The sequence below is a fragment of the Pleurodeles waltl genome, chromosome 7 (assembly GCF_031143425.1).
Source record: "Pleurodeles waltl isolate 20211129_DDA chromosome 7, aPleWal1.hap1.20221129, whole genome shotgun sequence".
In the NCBI taxonomy this organism is placed as follows: domain Eukaryota; kingdom Metazoa; phylum Chordata; class Amphibia; order Caudata; family Salamandridae; genus Pleurodeles; species Pleurodeles waltl.
The window spans coordinates 782247277-782274948 of NC_090446.1; the positions used below are offsets into that span (position 1 = coordinate 782247277).

The window sequence follows — 27672 nt, forward strand, 5'->3', positions numbered from 1 at the left end:
AGAGTGCACGCTTCCGGCGGGAAACGTGTGGTCTTTAAAAGTTGCTTCTTTGTTGCAAAGATGTTTCTTCTTTGGAGCAGAGCCGCTGTCCTCGGGAGTTCTTGGTCCTTTTAGATATAGGGTAGTCCTCTGAGGCTTGAGAGGTTGCTGGACCCGGTGTAACGCGTCGCTGTTGCAGTTTTTCTTGAAGTGGGGAGACAGGCCGGTAGGGCTGGGGCTAAAGCAGTTGGTGTCTCCGTCTTCTCTGCAGGGCTTCAGGTCCACATTCCTCCTTCGTCTTCAGGTTGCAGGAATCTATCTTCCTCGGTTCTGGGAGCCCCTAAATACTCAATTTAGGGGTGTGTTTAGGTCTGGGAGGGCAGTAGCCAATGGCTACAGGCCCTGAGGGTGGCTACACCCTCTTTGTGCCTCCTCCCTCTGGGGAGGGGGGCACATCCCTATTCCTATTGGGGGAATTCTCCAAAATCAAGATGGAGGATTTCTAAAGGCCGGGGTCACCTCAGCTCAGGACACCTTAGGGGCTGTCCTGACTTGTGGGTGGTGACTCCTTGTTTTTCTCATTATCTCCCCTGGACTTGCTGATAAAAGTGGGGGCTGTGTCCAGGGGGCGGGCATCTCCACCAGCTGGAGTGCCCTGGGGCATTGTAACACGAAGCCTGAGCCTTTGAGGCTCACTGCTAGGTGTTACAGTTCCTTTAGGGGGGAGGTGTGAAGCACCTCCACCCAGAGCAGGCTTTTGTTTCTGTCCTCAGAGAGCACAAAGGCCCTCACCACATGGGGTCAGAAACTCGACTCTCAGCAGCAGGCTGGCACAGACCATTCAGTCCTGCACTGAACAATTGGGTAAAATACAGGGGGCATCTCTAAGATGACCTCTGTGTGCATTTTTTAACAAATCCATTATGGAGCTGTGGAGTTCGTTTTTGACAAACTCCCAGACCATATACTTAATATGGCACCTTGTACTTACAATGTCTAAGAATAGACTTAGACACTATAGGGGCATATTGCTCGAGCAGCTATGCCCTCACCTGTGGTATAGTGCACCCTGCCTTAGGGCTGTAAGGCCTGCTAGAGGGGTGACTTACCTATGCCACAAGCAGTATTTTGTGTGCATGGCACCCTGAGGGGGATGCCATGTCGACTTTGCCTTTTTCTCCCCACCAACACACACAATCTGCAATGGCAGTGTGCATGTGTTAGGTGCGGGGTCCTTAAGGGAGGCACAACATATGCTGCAGCCCTTAGAGACATTCCCTAGTCACAGGGCCCTTGGTACCACTGGTACCTTTTACAAAGGACTTATCTTTGTGCCAGGGGTGTGCCAATTGTGGAACCAATGGTACATTTTAGGTGACAGAACACTCGTGCTGGAGCCTGGTTAGCACACTTCTCAGTCAAGGCAGCATCAGTATCAGGCAAAAAGTGGGGGGCAACTGCAACAGGGAGCCATTTCCTTACAGAGGATCTCTAGGCCTCTGAGACAGAATAATACGTGCCACCTGTAATGGTGCTTCCACAAGTGTTCGCAGAGGAAGAGGGTCTGGCGAAGCGGGTGGAGAAGGATCTGGAAGAGGTGTTGTAGTTGGCAAAAGAGGAGGGGAGTCAGGAAGTACTATAGGCGAAGATGGTGAATACGCCCTGGAGTACTCGAACTGAAGTGTATGGCAGATGTTTTGGTCTTGACTTTGTCTTTTCTTTGGAATGTCTTGATGTCAACAGAGTCCTCAATATCGATTGTCTCCTATGTCTCGGCATCAATAAACTTCGATGTGGAAGTTATCCCCCGCCTCAACACCACAGTGTCCTTTGACATTGGCTTCCTATAACTCAACGTCGAAAGTCGTCTTCTCTTCCACATCAACTCAGCTCTCGACAGCGAACATGTAGGAACTCTACCTTGTCTCAACTTCGATACCCTTGACATCGACCTGGCACAGAGTCTTTTTTGTTGATGGCTTCTCTTTCCAGATCTCCTATGCCTGGAGCCCGTAGAGTAAGGCGGAAGAGCCCTGGTAGAGGACTGACTCTATTCTTGCTCTTTTGATGCCCCTTCTTCAGATTGTGACTGCTGCTGCCTGCGGCTCTCCTCTGCTCCATGGAGACAACTCTTCTCCCTTTCCATCAGGGTGCACATGGAAAAGTTCATGCTGTGTGAGCACCTGTCAGGGATGTGTCTGTCAAGAAGTCAGATGATGCAGAGGTCATGAGGGTCTTGGGCTTCTTCCTTCCACAGGCAGGACACCTGTCTAATAAAGAATGCATTTTATTTGACTAGAGACATTTTTTTGACAGAAAAAACATAGTACAGATTAAATCCATTGAGTGAAACAGTTGTCTAAAGTTTTCAATGAGATTTTTTTTTTTAAAGAAACAAAAAAAAGTCAAAAAGGCTGAGCTGAGTGCTCCAGAATCATGTCACTAGGAACCGGGAAAAAAAGCCTAAAGCAAATGCCACCTGCTGGGCATGATAGATATTGGTGGTCTCTGGGCTCTTAAAGGTGCAGACGATGTTTTCACAGTTACATAGGGGCCACCTCTGGGGTTACACTGTCCCCTCTTCCTGCATTTTTATATATTTAGGTTTTAAAAAAGGGTTTAAGTTTTAACTAGTAAAATGCCTTTGTTTCCAGCCAATTTGGCTTTAAAAAAATAATAATAATATATATGTATATATATGGAAAATGTCACTTACCCAGTGTACATCTGTTTGTGGCATGTTCTGCTGCAGATTCACATGCTGTGCATTAGTCCACCATCTAGTGTTGGGCTCGGAGTGTTACAACTTGTTTTTCTTCAAAGAAGTGTTTTCGAGTCACAGGATCGAGTGGTGACTCCTCTTCGGTTCCACTGCGCATAGGCATCGACTCCATTGAGTTTTCCCGCAGAGAGTAAAGGATGGCGTGATAGAGTATACAGGTATAAAGTAAGAGATGTCCATTCAAATGTAAATACATATGTACAAATGTTTGTAACTTAAACGACTACAGGCTTCTGGGGAGGAGGGAGGGTGCATGTGAATCTGCAGCAGAACATGCCACGTACAGATGAACACTGGGTAAGTGACATTTTCCGTGCGATGGCATGTGTAGCTGCAGATACACATGCTGTGCATAGACTAAAAAGCAGTTTGTCTGCCCATAAATTAGCGGTAGTCAGCCTGTAGGAGGTGAAGTTGTTTGAAATAATGTTCTTAGAACAGCTTGACCTACTGTGGCTTGTTGTGATAATATATCTACACAGTAGTGTAGAGTGAATGTATGCGGTGTTGACCATGTAGCTGCTTTACATATTTCAGTCATTGGTATACTCCCTAAAAAAGCCATTGTTGCACCTTTTTTCCATGTAGAATGTGCTTTGGGAGTAACTAAAAGCTGTCTTTTTGCTCTAATATAGCATGTTTGGATGAACCTTAGAATCCATCGTGCTAAACCTTGTTTTGATATAGCATTGCCTGTATGTGGTTTTTGGAAAGCTACAAATTGTTTAGTTTGACTAAATGGTTTAGTTCTGTCTATAAAGTACAATAAAGCTCTTTTGATGTCTAATGTATGCAGAGCTCTTTCTGCCACAGAATCTGGCTGTGGGAAGAAGACTGGCAGTTCCACTGTTTGGTTTATAGGAAATGGTGAGACAACTTTTGGTAGAAATTTTGGATTTGTTCTTAGTGCAACCTTATGTTTGTGTACTTGGAAAAAAGGTTCTTCAAGAGTAAAGGCTTGGATTTCACTTACTCTTCTTAAAGAAGTAATTGCCACTAGGAAGGCAACTTTCCATGTTAGAAATTGAATTTGACACAAGTGCAAAGGCTCAAATGGTGGTCCCATAAGTCTTGTAAGCACTATATTTAGATTCCAAGAAGGAACTGGTGGTGTTGAGGGTGGAATGATGCGTTTTAAGCCTTCCATGAAAGCTTTAATGACAGGAACTCTAAATAAAGAGCTATGTTGTATATTTTGTAAATACGCTGAGATTGCAGTAAGATATTTTTATTGAAGAAAATGCTAAATTTGATTTCTGTAAATGAAGTAAATAACATACAATATGTTGTATTGATGCTGTAAGAGGGTCTATATTTTTAGATTGACAGTAATATACACATATTTTCCATTTATTTGCATAGCACTGCCTAGTAGTGGGTTTTCTTGCTTGCTTAATAACTTCCATACATTCTGATGGGAGTTATAAATATCAAAACTCTATGACCTCGGGAGCCAAATTGCTAGATTGAGTGTCTTGGGTTTTGGATGTCTGATTTGACCTTTGTTTTGTGCCAACTGATCCGGTCTGGATGGGAGTTTGGTACTACCCATAGATCTAATAATGTTGTGTACCACGGTTGGCGTGCCCACGCTGGTGCTATGAGTATCATGTTGAGTGAACTTTGACGCAACTTGTTGACTAGAAAGGGAAGGAGTGGGAGAGGGGGAAAAGCGTAAGCAAATATCCCTGACCAACTGATCCATAGAGCATTGCCCTTGGATAGGGGAAGTGGGTGTCTGGATTCAAAGTTGTGGCATTTTGTGTTTTCGCTTGTTGCGAACAGATCTATGTTTGGTGTCCCCCAGTGGTAGAAGTGATCTTTTAGAATTTGGGGATGTATTTCCCATTCGTGAGACTGTTGGTGATCTCGACTGAGATTGTCGGCTAGCTGATTGTGAATGCCTGGTATATATTGTGCTATCAGGCGAATGCTGTTGTGAATTGCCCAGTGCCAAATTGTTTGCGCTAGGATACACAGTTGTGACGAGTGCGTCCCCCCTTGTTTGTTTAAATAATACATTGTTGTCATATTGTCTGTCTTGACAAGGATATGTTTGTGGGCTATAAGGGAATGAAAGGCTTTTAGTGCTTGAAAGACTGCTAGCAGTTCTAAATGATTTATGTGAAGTTGTTTTTGCTGATTGACCCATTGATCTTGTATGCTGTGATTGTTGAGGTGTGCTCCCCACCTAATCATGGAGGCGTCTGTTGTGATAATGGCATGAGGTACTGGGTCTTGAAAAGGCCGCCCTTTGTTTAAATTTACAGGGTTCCATGATTGAAGCGAAGAGTGCGTTTGGCGGTCTATCAACACTAGATCCTGGAGTTGACCCTGGGCCTGAGTCCATTGTTTTGCTAGGCACTGTTGTAAGGGCCGCATGTGTAGTCTTGCATTTGGGACAATAGCTATGCATGAGGACATCATGCCTAGTAGTTTCATCACAAACCTGACCGTGTATTGTTGGTTTGATTGCATGCTTGATTTTATATTTTGAAACGACTGGACTCTTTGTGGACTTGGAGTGGCAATTGCTCTTTGCGTGTTGCTCCCAAGTATTGTTGTATTTGGGATGGTTGTAAATATGATTTTTGGTAATTTATAGAAAACCCTAGTTTGTGCAGAGTATCTATTACATATTGCGTGTGATTTTGACATTGTTGTTGATTGTTGGCTTTTATTAGCCAATCGTCTAGATACAGGAATATGTGCATGTGATTTCTCCTTATATGAGCTGCTACTACTGTTAAGCATTTTGTAAATACTCTGAGGGCCGTTGTTATTCCGAATGGCAACACTTCGAATTGGTAATGTTTGCCTTGTATTACAAACCTGAGGTATTTCCTGTGAGATGGATGGATGGGTATGTGAAAATACGCATCCTTTAGATCCAGTGTTGTCATGTATTCCCCTTGTTTTAGTAAAGGGACTACATCCTGTAGTGTTACCATGTGGAAATGATCTGATTTGATGAAGAGATTCAGTGTTCTGAGATCTAAGATAGGCCTTAACGTTTTGTCTTTCTTTGGGATGAGGAAATACAGGGAGTAAACCCCTGTTCCTCTCTGGTGATAAGGTACCAGTTCTATGGCTTCTTTTGCTAGTAGTGCTTGGACTTCTATTTGTAATAGGTCTAACTGTTGTATTGACATTCTGTGCGTTCTTGGGGGAACATCTGGAGGGAATCTTGTGAACTCTATGGAGTAACTATGTTGGATAATTGATAGAACCCACATGTCTGTGGTAATGTGTGTCCAATTGTGGTGGTATTTCGTTAATCTCCCCCACACTGGTGATGTGTGTTGGGGAAGTGTGACATTGAAGTCACTGCTTGCTACCAGGGGTCTGCTTGGTAGGCTGGAATTTCCCTCTTCCTCTTGGGAACTGTCCTCTGTAGGAACCATGAAACCCCCCTCTCTGGTACTGAGATTGTTAAGTGGGTTTTGTTTGGGAGGTAGATGGTTCTGATGGTTGCTGTCTAAACCCTCCCCTAAATTGTGGTTTCCTAAATGTTCCCCTGTATTGAGAGGAGTAGAGCGCGCCCACGGCTTTGGCCGTGTCCGTGTCCTTCTTCATTTTTTCTATTGCGGTATCCACTTCTGGGCCGAATAGTAGCTGTTGATTAAATGGTATATTCAATACCGCTTGCTGTATCTCTGGTTTAAACCCAGAACTTCGCAGCCATGCATGCCTCCTAATTGTTAGTGCTGTATTTACAGTTTGTGCCGCTGTATCAGCAGAGTCTATTGCAGAGCGGATCTGGTTATTTGATATGGCCTATCCCTCTTCAACCACTTGTTGGGCACATTTTTGATGCTCTTTAGGGAGGTGCTGGATGATGTCTTGCATCTCGTCCCAATGTGCTCGGTCGTATCGGGCAAGGAGGGCTTGTGAGTTGGCGATTCGCCACTGATTGGCTGCCTGCGATGCCACTCTTATCCCAGCCGCGTCGAATTTACGACTTTCCTTATCAGGGGGTGGTGCATCCCCTGATGACTGCGAGTTAGACCCGTTTTCTTGCAGCCCCCACAACCACTGAGTCCGGCGGGAGCTGTTGTGTAAAACACAGGGTCCGACGGGGGCGGTTTATATTTTTTCACGACCCTTGGCGTGATTGCTCTCCCTTTCACTGGTTCTTGGAAAACCTGTTGTGCATGTTTAAGCATGCCCGGTAACATTGGCAGGCTTTGATACGATGCATGCGTGAATGCCAGAGTGTTAAACAGGAAGTCATCTTCCACTGGTTCTAAGTGCATTGTTACATTCTGAAATGTTGCTGCTCTAGCCAGTACCTGCGTGTAGGACGTACTGTCCTCTGGGGGCGAAGGTTTTGTCGGATAACACTCTGGACTATTGTCCGAAACTGGTGGGTCGTATAGATCCCAGGGGTCCGCATCGTCTTGAGTCATCCCAGTATGTGTGGGTGACCGTGCCATTGGTGTACCCACTGGTGACAACTGTGGAGATTGAAGTGGGGACGTTTGTGGTGAGAACTGTGGTAGTGGTGATCTTTGTCTGACCACTTTGGCCTTTGGTTGCATCTCAGGCTCGTGAAAATTCAGTTTTCTTTTGGACTTGAGCGGAGGGATAGTTTGCATCTTCCCTGTATGTTTCTGAATTTCTAGCCTTTGCTGAGTTTGATCATACTCTTCTAGATCCAGTTCCTGCTCAAATCTGTACTTTTCTTTGAGCTGTAGAGAGAGCCCTGGCTCTTCCGTGTAGGACGCCTTTTTCGTCTCCGAAGCCAGTTTTTTCGGTATCGAAACCCCAATGGAGATTGTTGGTTTCAGCTCAGAGTGGCTTTTTCGAGGTTTACTCAATTCGATTATTCGATGCCGACTCTTTTCGGTGCTGGTTTCTCGACCGGAGTCGGAAGTCTTCGGTACTCATTTGGCCTTTTTCGGTGCCGATGTTACTTGGTCACCGTCCTTTCTGTGGGTTGAGCCATGGCCTTCCGGCAGTGGCATCCCCGAGGCCTTTTGTTTCTTGACCTGACCTTGGGTGTGGGACGGGGCAGGTGTACTCACTTTTTGTGCCGCCGTCGGTGGTCGATACCCGTCTGATTCATCTGAGTCCGAACCTTGGACGGATATCCGCATCTCTTCTTCCTCGGCGTTGAGATGCTGCGACTGTTTCGACGCCATCTGTAACCGTCTTGCGCGTCGATCTCTTAAGGGCTTCTTGGATCGAAACCCTCTGCAGGCCTCGCAAGTATCCTCTCTGTGTTTGGGCGATAAACACAGGTTACAGACCCGATGCTGGTCTGTGTAAGGAGACTTGGCGTGGCACTTCGGACAGAAACGGAAAGGGGTCCGGGACCTTTGTCGACGGGTGTGGTCGGGCCGACCAGGCCTCGATTAAGTGTGGAAGCCCCAAAGGGCCGCCGAAGCGGTCTTGTTGTCGGTGCCGATATGATACTAAACCGTTCTGGAACACAAACAATACCAACGAATTTCGATGATTTTCTAAGTTTCCCCGATTCGAATTACGGAGCAAAGAGGAACACGTCCGAACCCGATGGCGGAAAGAAAACAAACAATCTAAGATGGAGTCGACGCCCATGCGCAATGGAGCCGAAAGGGAGGAGCCACTCGGTCCTGTGACTCGAAAAGACTTCTTCTTAGAAAAACAATTTGTAACACTGCGAGCCCAACACTAGATGGTAGGATAATGCACAGCATGTGTATCTGCAGCTACACATGCCATCAAACATATATATTATATTATATATATATATACACACACACATACATACACACACCTTTTTTTAAAATACAATCTGAAGAAATTACCCATTGCAGCCTTTTATTCTAGTTTGCAAATTAGTCATATTGTCAGTGTTTCTCCAGGCCTTACTGAAGAAAGGTGAACATCTACACTTAATACATATTTTAAAGAAGCGCTCCATGATCCTGCAGGTTGGAGAGACTATTCAAAGCTTATGACTATCAATGGAGAACCCCTGAGAGAGAAGGCACAAGATACTGTGGAGATAGTTTAATAATTTAAGTCTAGTCTCAGTGCTTCTGCAGTTTTGTTTCACCTCTGACACATGAAGCCCAGTAAGGCTAAGGAGTCCCGGTAAGCATCCAGGACTTTACACAGCCATGGAGAAACATTCTGTGGCTCTTTTGACTCTATAGCAGTGTAGTAAGCTCACCAACAATGATCATGGTTCTAGACTGTCTAGTTCCACTTGAAATGCTGGCTCAAAACCTAAATTTAAACCATGAAGAGAACAACTTGCAATACTCTGAATCCAACATTAGATGACACAATATGGCAAAACTTGTGATCCACAACATGGGCTGAAAACATTTTTTTGGCTATGTTTTTTTCTAACATTTGCAAATGAAACTATTCACTGCAATAATTGTCAGTAAAATGACAAATTGTACTGTAAGATTTAGACATTTTGCACAATAAATGACTCAGCAGCGCAGGGGCTCCTTTTTGAGACGAAGGATCTTTAAAAGGTAGAATGTTCATTTTATGGATTAACCACCACAGTGGGGAGGGCATTTCTAAACCCCAAGTGAAATACCACATACATATGAAACTTTTTTTTCTCTTGTTCAGGAATGCCAAACACTTAATGTGTGTGCTTCATTTGGAAAACTGTTTTACTCACTTCTCAGGTGAAGTGTGTAACTGTCTCATTTTATTACTTGTAATAAAATTACAACTTTCTTATATGATTCTCCTTAAAACAGACTACTTTGTACGATCCTAACTGAAAAAATAGTCTCTCACCATCAAGATCATTTGCTTGTCCGAGGTGTAGATCAAATGCCTCTGTATATTTGTTTTCTTCATCATCTTCCTGTTTTCTTTTCTGCTCCTCTTTTTTCTTTTTCCGCTTTTCCTTCCGCTTTTCTCTCTTAGCTGCAAGAGCCTGCTTTCGGTTCTCCTCCCTTGACTGTAAAGGATGAATATATGTTACATTCAATATCTTTTTCAATTGTGTTAAAAATAAAAAATAAAAACACATGCCATCCACATATTGAATACAATTGTTACGTGTTGAGTATAACAATAAATACTGATATATTGGATTACACATTAAAAGTTGCTGTTCAGGAAATCAAGAAATGCAACCAAGAAACAGCAAACTTTTCTTACTGTTAGTAAGGGGCTCTTTCACTACAAGAATAGGCTACTTAACGTTGGTGATGCTCTTTGTAGTAAAGACTGTATCAAAGAAGTTTCCTCACCTTTTGAATGTTTCCCATGTGTCAGACTGGATCCAGTACCCTTTTTTCAGTAGTACCTCTACATGCTGGTAGGTGGGGCCATGAGGCTCCACACTGACGCCATTCAACTCCAGAAATGATGTGCTGAGATTATATAGGTGGTGTTACTGCACACTGACATCAGTTGCTTTATAAACTGTGTCCCCAGAAGCAGAGCCTCAATAGCAATTTTGTCATGACCAGTATGTGGATTCCTACACTTGGGATATTATTGAGCAGAACAGGGAGGATGGAAGGGTCGTTGAGGAATCTTCTACGTGTTAAGCTGCTGTACCCGATAGGGTGTTGCCAAAGTTAAGTAACTTGTTCTTCTGATAGGGACTTCTAACTGCACATTCCTCATCTTTCAAATAGATACCACAGCAGTATCTAGTTGAAGGTGGAAAAGTGAATGGACTCAAACCAGAGAGCCCTGTGGGACCCAGGAGGTAAAATGCCTCTCTTGGTGAGCTGGCTATCCAGATAGTTGTGGTCTGAACGCATGGTGGGACACCAATGTAGAAGTTTGGCATATGTCCATGACCGGAAATCCACACGGCAATGCAGTAGTTGCAGCTTTGGCCCTGGTAGAATGAACCTGCAGTCCTTTCACTGGCTGCTTGCTAACCAATATATAGAAGGGCTTAGAGCAAAATCCAGCGGGAGATTGTCCTTCTCTGCACTACTTTGTCATTTTCCGCTCCATGAAACCGCACAAAATCTGATCATACATCCATCATTCTCTAATACGATCAATGTAAAATCTCAGTACTCTTTGAAGGGTCCAAAGGATAGAATCTCTCCTACTCCTTAGAAGGAGTTGCAGAGCAGAGGACACAGATAGGGTGATAGGCTGACCAGCATGGAATGATGTCACAACTTTTGAAAGGATGCCTGCGTCCACAGAAGTTTTTTTGTCTGGATAGAAAGTGGGGTACAGCACATTGGCACAGAGCTTGAAGCTCTCTTACCCACCATGCCAATGTTAAGGCAACAAGGAACACTGTCTTGAGGGTGAAAAGCTGCAGGGGGGAGCTGTAAAGTGGCTAAAATGGAGTGCACATCAGACCTTACAAAAAACAAAACAGGTGATTTGAAGCATGAGGGCTGGTCTACAAACGTATAAAGCACGAACGACACTCAGTAACTGTGCCCAGAGACAAGCCTTGCTAGGCGAGGCACAAAACTAACAAAACATCAGATAACTTTGTCTAGAGAGGGTCTATTTGCTGTAATTCACACCAGGTCACAAATTTGTCCTGTCAGGTGTATACAGTTTTTGATGAGGTGATGCCTGGCTGCCAAAATGACATCAATCCACTCCGGAGGAAGGATAAAGGTGTTCAGTTGTCATTGCACACTCTACAAACAAGAAGGTGGCGACTGCAAAAGCTTGGGTGCAGATCCCTGCTCTGCTGCTGCGACAGCAGAAACTCCCGGAGGCGGGGACCTGACTGGGAGGTCAAATGCTTATTCATAGGAGCTCTGGATACCATACTTTCTGTGCCCAATATGGAGCTATTGGATGACTTGGTCCCTGACGATCCTGATATTCTTGGGGACTCAGGGCAGACGAGGTATTGGCGAGATTGCATTCTCACCCTCAGTGAAATGAGTCCCCTAGCAAGCCCACCCTTGGAAATTCCAACTCACAGAACAGATGCCATTGTGCATGCTCAGTGGTGACAAATAGATCAAGCTAAGCTTCTCTTCATTTGTGGAAAGGACCTTGTGCCACCTCAGGATGCAACTGTAAATTTTGATCAACTAGTAGTCAAAAGCTGAGTTAATTCACCCAGCCTTCAAGGATCTTGAGAGGTTGTTCACCACCAGGAAAATTCCTTGATGGTCCAGGCATTTCCTGAGGTGCAGGACTTCTTGGCACAGGGTTTGTAATCCCACTACAACTTGTTTGTTGCAATGTCACAAGATATGCGTTTTGTCTGTAGCACCTGTATCAGTCTCCCCTTAATGGATGGAAGGAAGTCTTTCGAACGCTAAGAGGATGCTTCAGCGTAAGACAAAACCAAACCGTGTGCAGAAAGCCAGGGAGTAGTCAGAAAAGTATTTGGGTTTGCCTGACTGGTAGACGACTGCACCACTAACCTGATGAATCAAAAATATGTTGTCACCCAGAGCAAGCTGGTGGCATCTCACAATTTGGCAATTTATTGTGGGGGCAGATGAAGGTTTTACACAGACCCCCAACAGAGTAACAGTGTCTTATTAATAGAGAGTAGGGGTTCAGTAGAGGCTTGCACTTTTGTCTGGACATTGGTTTAGACCCCAGTCGAGGTCATAGCAACATTGATTTTGAGAGCACATTGGGCACCTTGTAATCTGGCAACAATTCTCTGGGAACTGTTATGGATTGCGGAGCCGGAATCTGTACAGGAGCTGGGGGAAATCCAGTGGTGGTTTTGGTGGTTCCATATAGCAGAAAGTATGAACCTGCCAGCCTTATCCCAAATGGAAGGCCTGTAGGGACCGCAGTCACCCACAATGGAGTTGGAAGGGAACCAAAGGGTCAGAGCATGGCCCCACAGAATTCTTGAATCTGCCTCAGTGTCACAGCAGTCCCCTGAAACTCTGGTCATGCAGGGACAAGTTACAGGACTGGCTTCCCCATTTATGGAGTGAGAGGCATAGTGATGCATTTGCAGCTTCTTGGAAAAAGATTGGAGGAAAGGAATAAGTCCTGCTTCCATTTTTTATACCTTTTTCGCTAACTTACCCCAAGTTTTACCGCACTCTGATGATTGACCTTGGGATAGACTCCTGCAACTTCTAGACAGGGAACAGGACCAGGATGGACCTTAGACCACGAAAAATCCTAACGAGGAGTCTTCCTGTGCTTTATGTAGACTTTTACCTTAGGGTTCTTTATGACCTTCAGGCTCATCAACGCCCAGTCACTGCAGGCATTAGAGTCGTAACTCAGCCCCGGACAGTCCAGGATAAGGATTTGTCACAGATATTTGCTTTGGACAGTCGTTACAGTGTTTAGAAGCTATTGTCTTGTGAAGTGACATTTCCATTGCACACAGTAAATCTTAAGGAAAAGAAGATGTTAGAGAGATCAGAGGTTGGTCCGGACCTGCATCTGGTGTTGCATGAAGAAAGGAGCGGACATTAACACGCAGGTGTGAAGCCACATAGGCTCTGCATGTCATTTCCTGAGCAGAACAGAGTCAGTACAGAGTCACATGGCACCGCCTATTGCCACACAGAGGTACTGCTGAAAAACACTTACAGGTCTAGTCTGATTCCTGGGGAAAATTCCAAAGGTGAAGAATATGCAGTAAGCTGTCTATCAGAACAAAACTTTATTCACCTTCAGCAAAGGTTCTATATAAAGGATACAATTATCTTGTTGCACAGTCATCCTGAAAAAAATACATCCCAACACTCACTAACCTTGAAATCCTGGCACAGTCACCACAGCAATTACGTCCCTATTCTAAAAACAGCTGTTCCTGCTACAAAGGCAGGCCTCTATGGCCCTTAAGGTCAGTTTAGGCCACTTTTCTGCACAAAAGACCAGAAACTGGTCCATTTAATGTTCAAAGCTATACAATTAAACACGAAACAGATATTTAGGTAAACAGCATAATCAAACAGAATTAATAACCACTGTCAAATCAGATTAAAGGAAAGAAGGCCCTTATAGAAGTGAAAACTGCAAATAAACTACAGATAGTAGGAATCAAAGCACACAGGTTTAACACCAAAGATAGTAAGTCGTATGTATACCTTAAGAGCACTTAAATGAATGCTGAAAAGAATTGTAAATTCTTTTTAAGTATCAATAATTCATTATGTTTGATTATACTGTTTACTTAAATATAAAAAGAGCTATAGAACCTAAAGGTATATGCAAATTTGACCAGGGCCTTGGCAACTAACAGTATGGAGCGGTGATAGATATTATGGATGGAAAAAAGAAAAGCCCAAGCTCTGTCACTTCTACCTCTAAATGTATTTCATTATAATAAACTCCAAAAGAACAGAAAGCTTCATTTATTAATGAATATAAACACATACTCAACTGGTTCTGAGAAGCTAATAGAGAGATATGGACAAGAAATATCTGCCTACTTCGCAAAGACACAAGTTAGGTAGTTGATCATTTATAACACTTATTAAAAAAGTGACAAATTCAGACCCAAGCAGTCAGTCTTCCTAAAAATGGAACAATGAATGCTGAGAAGGCAAAACTAGCAAAAATGCACATTTCTCTTACCTTTTCCATATCAAGCTCCTTCAGAAGAATACTTGCATTTTTATTTGCTTCAGCTGCCTGCTGGTCCTTTGCCTTCACAATAGTCTCCATGCACTGGTGACACCTTTTCAACACATCCTATAAGTAAGCATAGACCACATGCTTTCAAAGAGTGACTGAAATAAGCAGCCATGATGCCAATAATACCACATGAATGCCCCTTGAAGCACTACTTTGAAAGTGCTTACTGCACAAATACATCAGAAGCGCTACATTTAAAAGAGGCTTGAGGCGGAAGACAATCACTTTCCTCTGTTCACATATTTGCAAATAGTCGTGAAAAGAGAATTTTCACCACAAAAAGACGATTATATCTCTCCTCATACCATTGTCTGAAAAGATCCACCAAGAAGCCCTTTTCAGCTTTTGAAAAACTGCTCATCACCTTTACTTTCCATAATAGCCGTAACACAGTTAAAGATAAACCAGGGTAAGCATACATCTCATTATAAAATGTTTTCTTGAAAATAAGTTCCTTAACAGTATTTGTAGTACTTCAAAATTGACATTCTACAAATATTTTAAAACCCACTTTAAAGATGGGACTTGTTGGTAAATTAACAGCATTTGTAACATTGTTCTCTGATCAAGCCCTATTCTGTGGCTACACTTATTTTCTCCCACAGTCCAAGTGTGCAAATGTTCCAGTTCCCCACTTTAGAAAGAAAAAAAGGGACAGAGACAACAATGGAAGAGAAGTACACTAAATGGTGAGTGTAGGAAGCTGGTCTGGTGTGTGGTGAATACCTAAGGTATTATCACCTTGTACCAGGTATCCCCTTGTTAGTGAAGAGTAGGCAGCGTCTAGAAGCCAGGCTCTCTAGAGGTAGCTGTGGATGAGCATCCAAGGTTAATCCAGGAGACATATAAAGCTTATGCAATACCACTGTAGTCACACAGCACTTACACAAACATGAAAGAACCACACAGTGTTACAAAAATATGGGTACTTTATTGTAGTGAATAATACTAAATTACGAGGTAGGCAATTCTCCAATAGGAGGCAAGTATACACACTATTGTACGTACAGTAGCAATCAGACATTGGCATAAAAAGCAATAAAAAACAGTGAAAAGCAATAGGCAATACTGAAGGTCTAAGGGGAGTGTAATGAAATGCCTCCTTGGCATGGTTACCCCCTGACTTTTTGCCTTTGCTGATGCTAAGTTATGATTTGCAAGTGTGCTGGGACCCTGCTAACCAGGCCGCAGCACCAGTGTTCTTTCCCTAAACTGTACATTTGTCTCCACAACTGGCACAACCCTGGCACCCAGGTAAGTCCCTTGTACCAAGGGCCCTTATGCCAGGGAAGGTCTCCAAGGGCTGCAGCATGTCTTATGCCACCCTAGGGACCCCTCACTCAGCACATGCACACTGCCTCACAGCTTGTGTATGCTGGTGGGGACAAAATGACTATGTCGACATGGCACTCCCCTCAGGGTGCCATGCCAACCTCACACTGCCTGTGGCATAGGTAAGTCACCCTTCTAGCGGGCCTTACAGCCCTAAGGCAGGGTGCACTTAACCACAGGTGAGGGCATATGTGCATGAGAACTATGCCCTACAGTGTCTAAGCAAAACCTTAGACATTGTAAGTGCAGGGTAGCCATAAGAGTATATGGCTGGGAGTCTGTCATGCACGAACTCCACAGCACCATAATGGCTACACTGAAAACTGGAAAGTTTGGTATCAAACTTCTCAGCACAATAAATGCACACTGATGCCAGTGTGCAATTTATTGTAAAATACACCCAGAGGGCATCTTAGAGATGCCCCCTGAAAACATACCAGACTTCCAGTGTTAGCTGACTAGTTTTTGCCAGCCTGCCACACACCAGACATGTTGCTGGCCACATGGGGAGAGTGCCTTTGTCACTCTGTGGCCAGGAACAAAGCCTGTACTGGGTGGAGGTGCTTCTCACCTCCCCCTGCAGGAACTGTAACACCTGGCGGTGAGCCTCAAAGGCTCACCCCCTTTGTTACAGCGCCACAGGGCATCCGAGCTAGTGGAGATACCCGCCCCTCCAGCCACTGCCCCCACTTTTGGCGGCAAGGTTGGAGGAGATAATGAGAAAAACAAGGAGGAGTCACCCCCCAGTCAGGACAACCCCTAAGGTGTCCTGAGCTGAGGTGACTCTTACTTTTAGAAGTCCTCCATCTTGTGGATGGAGGATTCCCCCAATAGGATTAGGGATGTGCCCCCCCTCCCCACAGGGAGGAGGCACAAAGAGGGTGTAGCCACCCTCAAGGAAAGTAGCCATTGGCTACTGCCCTCCCAGACCTAAATACACCCCTAAATTCAGTATTTAGGGGCTCCCCAGAACCTAGGAAACTAGATTCCTGCAACCTAAAGAAGAAGAAGGACTGCTGACCTGAAGCCCTGCAGTGAAGACGGAGACGACAACTGCTTTGGCCCCAGCCCTACCGGTCTGTCTCCCAACTTCGAAGAAAACTGCAACAGTGACGCATCCAACAGGGACCAGCGACCTCTGAAGTCTTGAAGGACTGCCCTGCACCCAAGGACCAAGAAACTGCCGTGAACAGCAGCGCTGTTCAACCATCTGCAACTTTCTTGCAACAAAAACAACTTCAGGGACTTCACATTTCCCGCCGGAAGCGTAAGACTTTCTACTCTGCACCAGACGCCCCCGGCTCGACCTGCGGAAAACTATCTCTGCAGGGAGGACTCCCCGGCGACTGCGAGCCTGTGAGTAGCTAGAGTTGACCCCCCTGAGTCCCCACAGCGACGCCTTCAGAGGAAATCCAGATGCTCCCCCTGGCCGAGACTGCCTGTAACAAGGGACCCGACGCCTGGAGCCAACACTGCACCCGCACCCGCACCCCCAGGACCGGAAGGAACCGAACTCCAGTGCAGGAGTGACACTCAGGCGACCCTCTGCCTAGCCCAGGTGGTGGCTACCCCGAGGAGCCCCCCTGTGCCTGCCTGCATCGTTGAAGAGACCCCCGGGTCTCCCCATTGCTTTCAATACAAAACCTGACGCCTGTTTGCACTCTGCACCCAGCTGCCCCTGTGCCGCTGAGGGTGTACTTTCTGTGCCTGCTTGTCCCCCCCCCCCCCCCCGGTGCCCTACAAATCCCCCCTGGTCTGCCCTCCGAAGACGTGGGTACTTACCTGCTGGCAGACTGGAACCAGGGCATCCCTGTTCTCCACTGAAGCCTATGTGTTTTGGGCACCTCTTTGACCTCTGCACCTGACCGGCCCTGAGCTGCTGGTGTGGTAACTTTGGGGTTGCCTTGAACCCCCAACGGTGGGCTACCTTGGACCAAACTTTGAACCCTGTAAAGTATTTTACTTACCTGTGAACTTCACAATTACTTACCTCTCCAAGGAACTGTTGGTTTTTGCACTGTGTCCACTTTTAAAATAGCTTATTGCCATTTTTGTCAAAACTGTGCATGCCATTGTGATTATTCAAAGTTCCTAGAATACCTGAGTGAAATACCTTACATTTGAAGTATTACTTGTAAATCTTGAACCTGTGGTTCTTAAAATAAACTAAGGAAATATATTTTTCTATATAAAAGCCTATTGGCCTGGAGTAAGTCTTTGAGTGTGTGTTCCTCATTTATTGCCTGTGTGTGTGTGTACAACAAGTGCTTAACACTACCCTCTAATAAGCCTACTGCTCGACCACACTACCACAAACTAGAGCATTAGAATTATCTATTTTTGCCACTATCTTACCCCTAAGGGTAACCCTTGGACTCTGTACACACTATTTCTTACTTTGAAATAATATATACAGAGCCAACTTCCTAAAGGGAGACATTAAACCATATACTAAAAATATAGAATGTGAAGGTCAGGTCCCCACTCATGGAAGTGGAATCGGTAGAGGGAAGGTACTAGGAAACCGCCCAAGGAGAGTACCAGAGTGCCCCCCCCAGTGACCAGGAGGAATGAGGTAAGTTACTGTTTTTGCCCCCAACCACCCTAAAGGACTTCAGAGAAGGATATTGCAAGACCCAGACAAGACTGCAAGCAACCAAAAGAAGATCCTAAAAGAGGAAGACCTGGAAAAGGAGACCAAGTCCAGTTCCAGCTGGAGTGTCCAGTGTCGGCCAGAGCCACTACCCACCTGTCTGTGGATGCAGGAGTTGGTCGATGGTGAGACGAAGACGGTCAGCAATGAACCGCTGGAGCAGTTGAAGAGTTCCTGGATGATGCAGTCGACGTACCACGCCGGATGAAAAACTGCAGTCAGTCTGTGGTGTGAAAAAAACACCAACAAGCCTTGACAGAGGCAAATGTAGCGGTTGAAGGAAAAGTGGAGCTGCCGGGGATCAGCAACGTCCAAGGGGGATTCAACCCACAGGGGAGTCCCAGGTGACCCTCAGCAGTGCAGAGAGCCCAAAGTAGAAGAGGCAGCCCCAACAAAAGACCCACAGGCGAGGGGCCCAGGTGTCACAGCTAGGCCCACGCAGCACACCTGAGGAGAGGCCCTGCGTCGCATGAGAAGCACGCAGAGGGCTGTGCATCGCAGGGAAGAGTGCCGGGTCTACACGGAGCCTGAAGATCTCTTGGAGGAGATGTCAAGCCATGATAGCTGCAAGAGACACAGTGCATGGGGGTACTGTCCTGCGTGGGAAGGCAACGGCTTACATTCACCAAAGTTGGAGAGCTGGCAGAGGGGACCAAGGGGCCCATTCCAGACCACCACCTGTGATGCAGGGTCCACGCAGCTCAGGAAGAGAGGAGATACACGCAGCCGGTCATCGCTGCAGTTTGATGCCTGCAGATGCAGGGTAGTGACTCCTTCATTCTAAGGGAGATTCCGTCTTGCTTCTTGTGCAGGTTGAAGACTTGCTGTCCTCAGGGGATGCACAGCTGGGGGAATGCTGCAGTTGCTGGAAGGAGCCGGAGAAACAATGTTGCAGGGCAAAGATGTTGCTGTAGATGCAGATTGTAGGTTCCTGTGGAGTCCAGTTGTGGTTCCAGTGGCCAGAAGTAAAAGGTACAGAGAAGTCTTGCTCATCAAATCTGAGGACTCACCCAAGAAGGGAGACCCTAAATAGCCCTGAAAGGGGGATTGCTCAACTAGCCAGGTGACCAGCTATCAGAAGGAGGCTCTGACATCACCTGCCTGACCTGGCCACTCATACTCCCAGAGGCCTCTGCCCATTTTTGATTCAAGATGGCAGAACCAAGGAGCCCTCGGGAGGAGCTCTGGGCACCACCCCTGGGGTGGTGATGGACAGGGGAGTGGTCACTCCCCTTTCCATTGTCCAGTTTCGCACCAGAGCAGGAACTAGAGGTCCCTGAACATGTGCAGGCTGGTTTATGCAAGGAGGGCACCAAATGGGCCATTCAAAGCATACCAGTAGCTTGGGGAGGCTACCTTTCCCAAGCCATGTAATACCTATTTCCAAAGGAAGAGGGTGTTGCTCTCACAAAGGAAATCCTTTGTTCTGCCTTCCTGGGCTTGAGCTGCTCAAGCAGCAGGAGGGCAGACACCCGTCTGAGGGGTGGCAGCAGCTTATGCTGCCCAGAAAACCCCAGAAGGCTGGTAGAAGCTATGCAGGGGGCCCTCTAAGGAGCCCCCAGAGTGCATGGAATCATACTTCCAATACTGGCAACAGTATTGGGGTATGATTCCGACATGTTTGATGACAAACATGCCCAGGTTCGGAGTTAACATTATGTAGCTAGACTTAAGCAGTGACCTATGTTCCAGTACACTCGTAAAATTGGCACCCCACACTCACGAAGCCCATGAAAATGCAGCTGGAGTTTGTGGGGGCACGTCTGCTCATGCAGAGGTGCCCTCACACACAGGTACCTGCATCCTGCCCTCTGGGCTAGGAGGTCCTACCACAAGGGTGACTTTACAGTGACCTGGTGCAGTGACCTGTGGGGAAAAGGGTGCATGTACCCTTTCACACAAGCTGCAATGGCAGGCCTGCAAATACGCTTTACATGGACTCCTCAGGGGTGGCAAAATACAAGCTGCATCCCATGGGGGACCCCTGGTGCTCCAATGCCCTGGGTACCATGTACTAGGGACTTACAAGGGGGAACCATTATGCCAAATGTGTTTTTTTTTTTGGTCCAAGCAACTAAGTTTAAAGGGAGAGAGCACAGTCACTGGGGTCCTGGTTAGCAGGATGCCAGTGAACACAGTCAAACACACTGACAATGGGCAAAAAGTGGGGGTAATCATGCCAGAAAGAGGGTACTTTCCTACAGTGAGGACTTATACCTCACATTACCAAAGTAGCTACTCTTATCAAGTGGTTAAAAACATTTTTTCCCCCATTCATTCATTCATAAAAAAATACACAAAAACACACATGTATTTCCTTTCCTGTTCAAACAGTTATCTTCATACTAGACTTCAGCACTGCTATTTTGGTGGATGCCATTTAAAGCAACACTTGCACCACTTCCCACCTGTGCCTTCAGCACAGAGGTATTTCAAAAAAGAGGGAGTCCCTACCCCTAAAAGAACAAGTTACTTACCTTCGGTAACGAGGTATCTGGTAGAGACTATCTAGCTGCAGATTCCTTACCTTAGAATTCGCTGGCGTCCGCTTCAAATCCGGAATTTTTCTGCTGAGCAGTACCCTGCGCGCGCCGTCTGGCGTCGTCGTTCGGATCCGCGTGCGTCGCCAGCGTCTTTGGAGCCGTCTATGACATCACGGTTCTCTAAATAGACGCCGTCTCGGCGAGCCTACGTCAGTTCTTTTCCCACAACTTTCCACGCCAGAAGCGCAGTCATAGAAGAACCAACAGTTATGGATTTAATCTCTTTATTTGACTGCTTGAAGTAAAAATTCTCACATGCCTTTAAGAAAGGCAAAAATGCCAAGATCTTATATATATATATATATATTTGTATAAAAATATCCGCAGAGCAGGGAGGCTTGGTTGGGTGTAAGGAATCTGCAGCTAGATAGAGTCTCTACCAGATATCTCGTTACTTGTTCATCTGATAGAGACTTCTAGCTGCAGCTTCCTTACCTTAGAATAGATACCCAAGCTATAACCCATAGCGGTGGGTCTGAAGGAGATTTTTTTACACTAGGAAGTCCTGCAAAACAGACCGGGCAAAATGCCCCTCTCTTCTCACCTGGCTATCCAGGCAGCAGTGTTTTGCAAACGTGTGAAAGGAAGCCCACGTTGCAGCCTGACGGATGTCCACCACTGATACGCCACGTGCTAACGCAGTGGTAGCAGCTTTCCTCCTAGTAGAATGACCTTTCAAGCCCTCGGGAGGCTGCTTCTTTGCCAAAGCGTAGCAGATCTTTATACAGAGAACGACCCAGCGCAAAATGGATCTTTTCTGTACCACCCGACCCTTCTTTGCACCAACGTACCCCACAAAGAGTTGGTCGTCCACCTGGAACTCTTTAGTGAGGTCAAGGTAGAACGATAATGCTCTTTTTGGATCCAGCCGATGGAGACGCTACTCTTCCTTAGAGGGATGCGGTGGTGCAAAGGTGGTGGGCAGGGTGATATTTTGACCCAGATGGAAAGGGGTCACCACCTTGGGGAGGAAAGAGGCACGAGTTCTGAGAACCACTTTTTCAGGAAAGATTGAGAGATACAGCGGTTTTGATGACAAAGCCTGTAGCTCACTCACTCTTCTGGCAGATGTAATTGCCACCAAAAAGGCTGTCTTAATAGTGAGCGGCTGAAGAGGACGGTTATGTAACGTCTCGAAGGGAGCACACATAAGGAAGGTAAGAACCAGATTAAGATCCCACTGGGGCATAACGAAAGGCACAGGCGGGAACAAGTGCACAAGCCCTGTCAAAAACTTCTGTACTATAGGTGATTTAAACAGAGATGGTTGATCGGGCAACTGAAGAAAAGCCGATAAAGCTGCAAGATAGCCCTTGAGAGTCCCTAAGGAGGAACCCTGTTGGGCGAGAGACAATATAAACAAAAGGATGTTTGTAAGAACTTGGCTCTGTATGTACTATTTAAAAGTAAGAAATAGCATGCAGAGTCCAAGGGTTCCCCTTAGAGGTAAGATAGTGGCAAAAAGAGATAATTCTAATGCTCTATTTTGTGGTAGTGTGGTCGAGCAGTAGGCTTATCAGAGGGTAGTGTTAAGCATTTGTTGTACACCCACAGGCAATAAATGAGGAACACACACTCGAAGACAATTCCAGGCCAATAGGTTTTTATATAGAAAAATATATTTTCTTAGTTTATTTTAAGAACCACAGGTTCAAGATTTACAAACAATACTTAAAATGAAAGGTATTTCACTCAGGTATGCGAGGAAATTTGAATAATCACAATAGCATGTATAGTTTTGACAAAAATGGCAATAAGCTATTTTAAAAGTGGACACAGTGCAAAAATCTACAGTTCCTGGGGGAGGTAAGTAAATGTTAAGTTCACAAGGAAAGTAAAACACTTACAGGGTTCAAAGTTGAGTCCAAGGTAGCCCACCGTTGGGGGTTCAAGGCAACCCCAAAGTTACCACACCAGCAGCTCAGGGCCGGTCAGGTGTAGAGGTCAAAGTGGTGCCCAAAACACATAGGCTTCAATGGAAATAGGGGTGCCCCGGTTCCAGTCTGCCAGCAGGTAAGTACTCACGTCTTCGGAGGGCAGACCAGGGGGGTTTTGTAGGGCACCTGGGGGGACACAAGCAGGCACAGAAAGTACACCCTCAGCGGCACAGGGGCGGCCGGGTGCAGAGTGCAAACAGGCGTCGGGTTTTCAATAGGAATCAATGGGGAGACCGGGGGGCCTCCAACGATGCAGGCAGGCACAGGGGGGGCTACTCGGGGTAGCCACCACCTGCGCTAAGCAGAGGGTCGGCTGGGGGCGCTCCTGCACTGGAGTTCGGTTCCTTCAGGTCCTGGGGGCTGCGGGTGCAGTGTGGTTTCCAGGTGTCAGGTTCCTTGAAGCAGGCAGTCGCGGTCAGGGGGAGCCTCTGGATTTCCTCTGCAGGCGTTGCTGTGGGGGCTCGTGTTTTACCCCCTGACTTTTTGCCTTTGCTGATGCCAAGTTATGATTTGAAAGTGTGCTGGGACCCTGCTAACCAGGCCCCAGCACCAGTGTTCTTTCCCTAAACTGTACCTTTGTCTCCACAATTGGCACAACCCTGGCACCCAGGTAAGTCCCTGTAACTGGTACCCCCTAGTACCAAGGGCCCTGATGCCAGGGAAGGTCTCTAAGGGCTGCAGCATGTCTTATGCCACCCTGGGGACCCCTCACTCAGCACATACACACTGCTTGCCAGCTTGTGTGTGCTGGTGGGGAGAAAATGACTAAGTCGACATGGCACTCCCCCTCAGGGTGCCATGCCAACCTCACACTGCCTATGGCATAGGTAAGTCACCCCTCTAGCAGGCCTTACAGCCCTAAGGCAGGGTGCACTATACCACAGGTGAGGGCATAGCTACATGAGCAATATGCCCCTATAGTGTCTAAGTACATTCTAAGACATTTTAAGTGCAGTGTAGCCATATTGAGTATATCGTCTGGGAGTTTGTCATTACAAACTCCACAGCTCCATAATAGCTTCACTGAACACTGGAAAGTTTGGTATCAAACTTCTCAGCACAATAAATGCACACTGATGCCAGTGTGCAATTTATTGTAAAATACACCCAGAGGGCATCTTAGAGATGCCCCCTTTATTTTACCCAACCAGTCTAAGCCAGCCTGCCACTAACAGACAGTTTTCTGACCCCATGGAGTGACAGCCTTTGTGCTCTCTGGGGCCAGAAACAAAGCCTGCCTTGAGTGGAAGTGCTTCATACCCCCCACCCCCACACCCACCTGAAACAAGCCCTACTTTTGGCACAGGGCCAGTGGGAAAATTAGAAAAAGGAGGAGTGACCACTTCAACAGGGACCACACCATAGGTGTCCAGAGCTAAAGTTACAACCCCCCCACCCACCCCTTCCTTGCACAATCAATCCTCCATCCTAAAGGGAGTGGGCACAAGAAGGATGTAGCCACCCTCAGGGAAAGTAGCCTTTGGCTACTGCCCTCTGAGCCCTTTAACACCCCTAAATCTAGTATTCAGGGGCACCCCTGAACCTTTCTCACCAGATTCCTGGCAACCTTAAGAAGAAATGACTGCCAAGTCTACCCCAGCAGTGAAGACTGCAAACGAGAACTGACTTTGCCCAAGCCCTACAGGCCTGTCTGCAGCTTCTAAGACCACATGCTCCAAGAAGGCGACGCATCCTGCAGGACCAGCAGCCTCTACAAACGTCCAGAGGACTGCCTGGCCAGCAGAAATCCAAGAACTCCTGAGGACAGCGGCCCTGTCCAGAAGAAACCTTCAAAAAGGACTTCAGAACCCCTCCGGATCCGTGAGTCTTACCCAATCTGCACCCTATGCCCATGGCCCAAGTTCAGGTGGCACACTGGGCCAGAGAAGGTCGCCAGCCGATTCCGACCTCAAGTCCACCCTGGGATGACTCTTCCTGGCCAACAAAACTACACCTGCAGCCTGAATCCGGAGGACTCCCACTGACCAGGACCGGATTCGACGAAGATACCCGTCGCCCAAGAAGACTCTGCACCCACGGTCCTCTGGCCTTGGGGAATCTGACAGATGGACCAGCAACGTCCAGCGAGTGACTTCCCTACCTGTCCAGCCTTTGGTTTTCCAGAACTGACCCGATGGACCCAGCCTGCAGCATCTTTTGTGATCCCCCCCCCCCCTATCTCTGCCCCCCCCCCCTCCCCTCCCCCAATTGAAAAGTATTGGGTGCCCAGCTCTGTGTTTCCACCCTGTCGCCTGTGTGTCACTGAAGGTGTGTGTTTGGTGTGCCCCACCCGGTGCTGACTTGAAAACCCCAGGCCTGTGTCCTGGAGCCCTGTATGCTTACCTGCAATCTGCTCTAGACCAAGCACTCCCAGTTCTCAAAAGATTCCATTGTAAACCTGACACCAACTTTGACCTCTGACCCCAGCCAGCCCTGTATTGCCTGGGGTGCACTTTTGGGGTCAACTTAAAGTTTGACCTGTGGACATCTTAAATACCAAAGACTAGAATCGTAAGTCATGTACTTACATGTTTTCTGTGCTAACACTTTTTCCCCCAAGGACTCTAAGGACTCCTATGAAAAATTGCACTGTCAACTTTTGAAAAAGAAAAGTGTTACTTGTAAACTGCTTTACCTGCAAAAGCCAAACAAAGTACATTGATACATATGTTTGATACCCATTGACAGCTTTACTTACCTGCAACAAAGACCTTCTGGTTCTAGAAATAAAGTAACAAAATATATTTTTGCTATATTAAACAATTGGCCTAGAGTTAGTCATTGTGTGTGTGCCTCATTTCTTGACTGCATGTACAACAAGTGCTTTGCACGAACCTCTGATAAGACTTACTGTTTGACCACACTACCACAAAAGGGAGCATTAGTATTATCTACTTTAGCCTCTGTTAAGCCTCTGTCCATACTATACCTCATTTTGGTACAATATATATAGAGCCAGCTTCCTACAAAGCCTCCCTGTCACTCCATGTGCCTCCTGCCAGAGAGTCCTGCTGGGGGCTCCATCAATTCCTGCTGGCTCTCCAGCCTGTTGAGGGCTGGCCCTGACCTACCAGTCAAGGTTGGGTCACCTGGATCTTGCTGGTCTCCACACATCCTGCAAACTATGTGCTACGCGTCACTGCATTTGCCAAGCCTTGTTGGTGGTACCGCTGCCCACTGACCCCTCTGCAACTTGACGACAGGCTTAGGAAAGATCTTGGACTACTCCTAGGATCTTCCTGCGTTGCCTGGACTCCACAGCTGCACTTCTTCACCCACCGTCCTACAGGAAAGCATCTCCATGAAGGGTGGGCATTGCCCTTCTGCACTGCCTGGGCACCTCAGGGTGGTCTGAACTCTGTTCCCTCTTTTCTTAGGTCCTCTTCATCAGGAATCCATGCCTGTGGGTATATACAGGTGGGGGTACTATCCAACCTCCCTTGTCCCAATGGTTTTTCTGGGGTCCTCTAGGAAGGGTCCTAAATCACAAAAAAGCCAACCTTGACTTCCCCATATTAGTCTATGGACACTGACCACAGATAACTACTCTGCATATGGGCGCCTAAGGAATCCCATCTACTTACCTTTGGGGTTTTCGTACTTCCCCAGTCCTAAGGGTCCTGGGATGGTAGTGTGGGTTGGGAGTGATTTTTGCATTCTATTGTTTTTTTTGTATAAGGTTTGCACCTCTCCCCCCCCCCCCACCCCACCCCCACATGGGCTCATGACATTTTATGCCTTTACTTACCTGTTACTAAGTATACTTCTGTATGTCCATATTGCCGGTTAGGAGATATATGAAAGTTAGTTTTAGAGTGTGTGTTACAATAAATATAACACTGGTGTGGTTCTTTCCTGTGTGTACATCACTAACTGGCCTGTGTGAAATTTGCAACTGCTTTACAGCCTCCTGGATAGGCCTTAGCTGCTCTCCACCGCAACCCCTATGAGAGCCCTGGTTATCTAGAGCTGCTTCACTATCACTAAGGGTTGCCTGGACTCAGTACACAGTATCTCACCTATAGGTGTAAATCATATACTGAGCAAGCCGCCTACAATGGCCACCAAGGGTAGCTGAAGGTCCAGAACCTCGGCCACTCTCCTCACAACCACTGCATAAGAAGCCCCCCTCCTCCGTAGCCATGGTAGGGGGAGAAAACATGCCAGTATGTGAAGATGTGTCAAGTCCGCTGGCATCACCAAAGTCCTCACTAGCCCATTTCAACTTTGTAAGGCTGGTATGCTAAAGCGACCAGAAACCAATCCTATTCTTACCCGAGGCCTAGCACAGTGAAATAGGGCTTAGGATCCAAACAAGGAGGCAAAGCACCTGCAAGCACTGAAGTCTGCATCACATGATGCCCACCTGGCTTTATGTCAGAGTAGGGGATGATGCAGCCGGATGCATCACCATCGAGACTGGCGCTGGGGAAGGTTTAAGGTGGTCCTACTGGTTCGGATCTAGGACTAAATCACTGGGAGCCAAGGCCAGAGCTGCAGGGGCGGAATCTGATAGGGCTGCCTCCAACCCAGTGGGGCCCGAAGGCACTCCAGAAAGATCCTACTGCCCAAAAATGAGGCGAATGGCCTCATAAAACTGTTTGATTTGGGAAGGGGTCACTCTGGCTACTGGAAATTCAGTAAGACATGCAGTCAGCCCAGGCGCAGGTTCTTAAGAATGAGGGCTAGAATGACAAGGCTCAGCCGTCGCATCAGCAGAGGAATGAGAAGTAGAAGAGCACTTCGACTTATTACTTTTCTTCTTATGCCTCGACTTACCCAATTGCTCAGAGTACTCTGAGTTGAATGACTTCGGACTCCGCAACAGGTCCCGTGACCTTCCTCTCAACCAAGACCTCGACCCGAGTGAAGTCACATGCCAGGCCGCCATCAACTTTAGGGACCGCTCAC

The 27672-nt window shown here is 46.7% G+C and overlaps 1 protein-coding gene across 3 annotated transcripts in view; it reads right to left on the reverse strand.

The window, feature by feature from the left end:
- The window catches only part of ANKHD1 (ankyrin repeat and KH domain containing 1), an 896896-nt gene that overhangs the window by 384034 nt on the left and 485190 nt on the right, over window positions 1–27672 (reverse strand). For all 3 annotated transcript variants that reach the window (XM_069199295.1, XM_069199294.1, XM_069199296.1), the window contains exons 24-25: window positions 14237–14353; window positions 9515–9680 (exon numbers count right to left, since the gene is read on the reverse strand). In XM_069199295.1, coding sequence (XP_069055396.1) covers window positions 9515–9680; window positions 14237–14353 — 283 coding nt within the window. The remainder of the gene's footprint in view (window positions 1–9514; window positions 9681–14236; window positions 14354–27672) is intronic.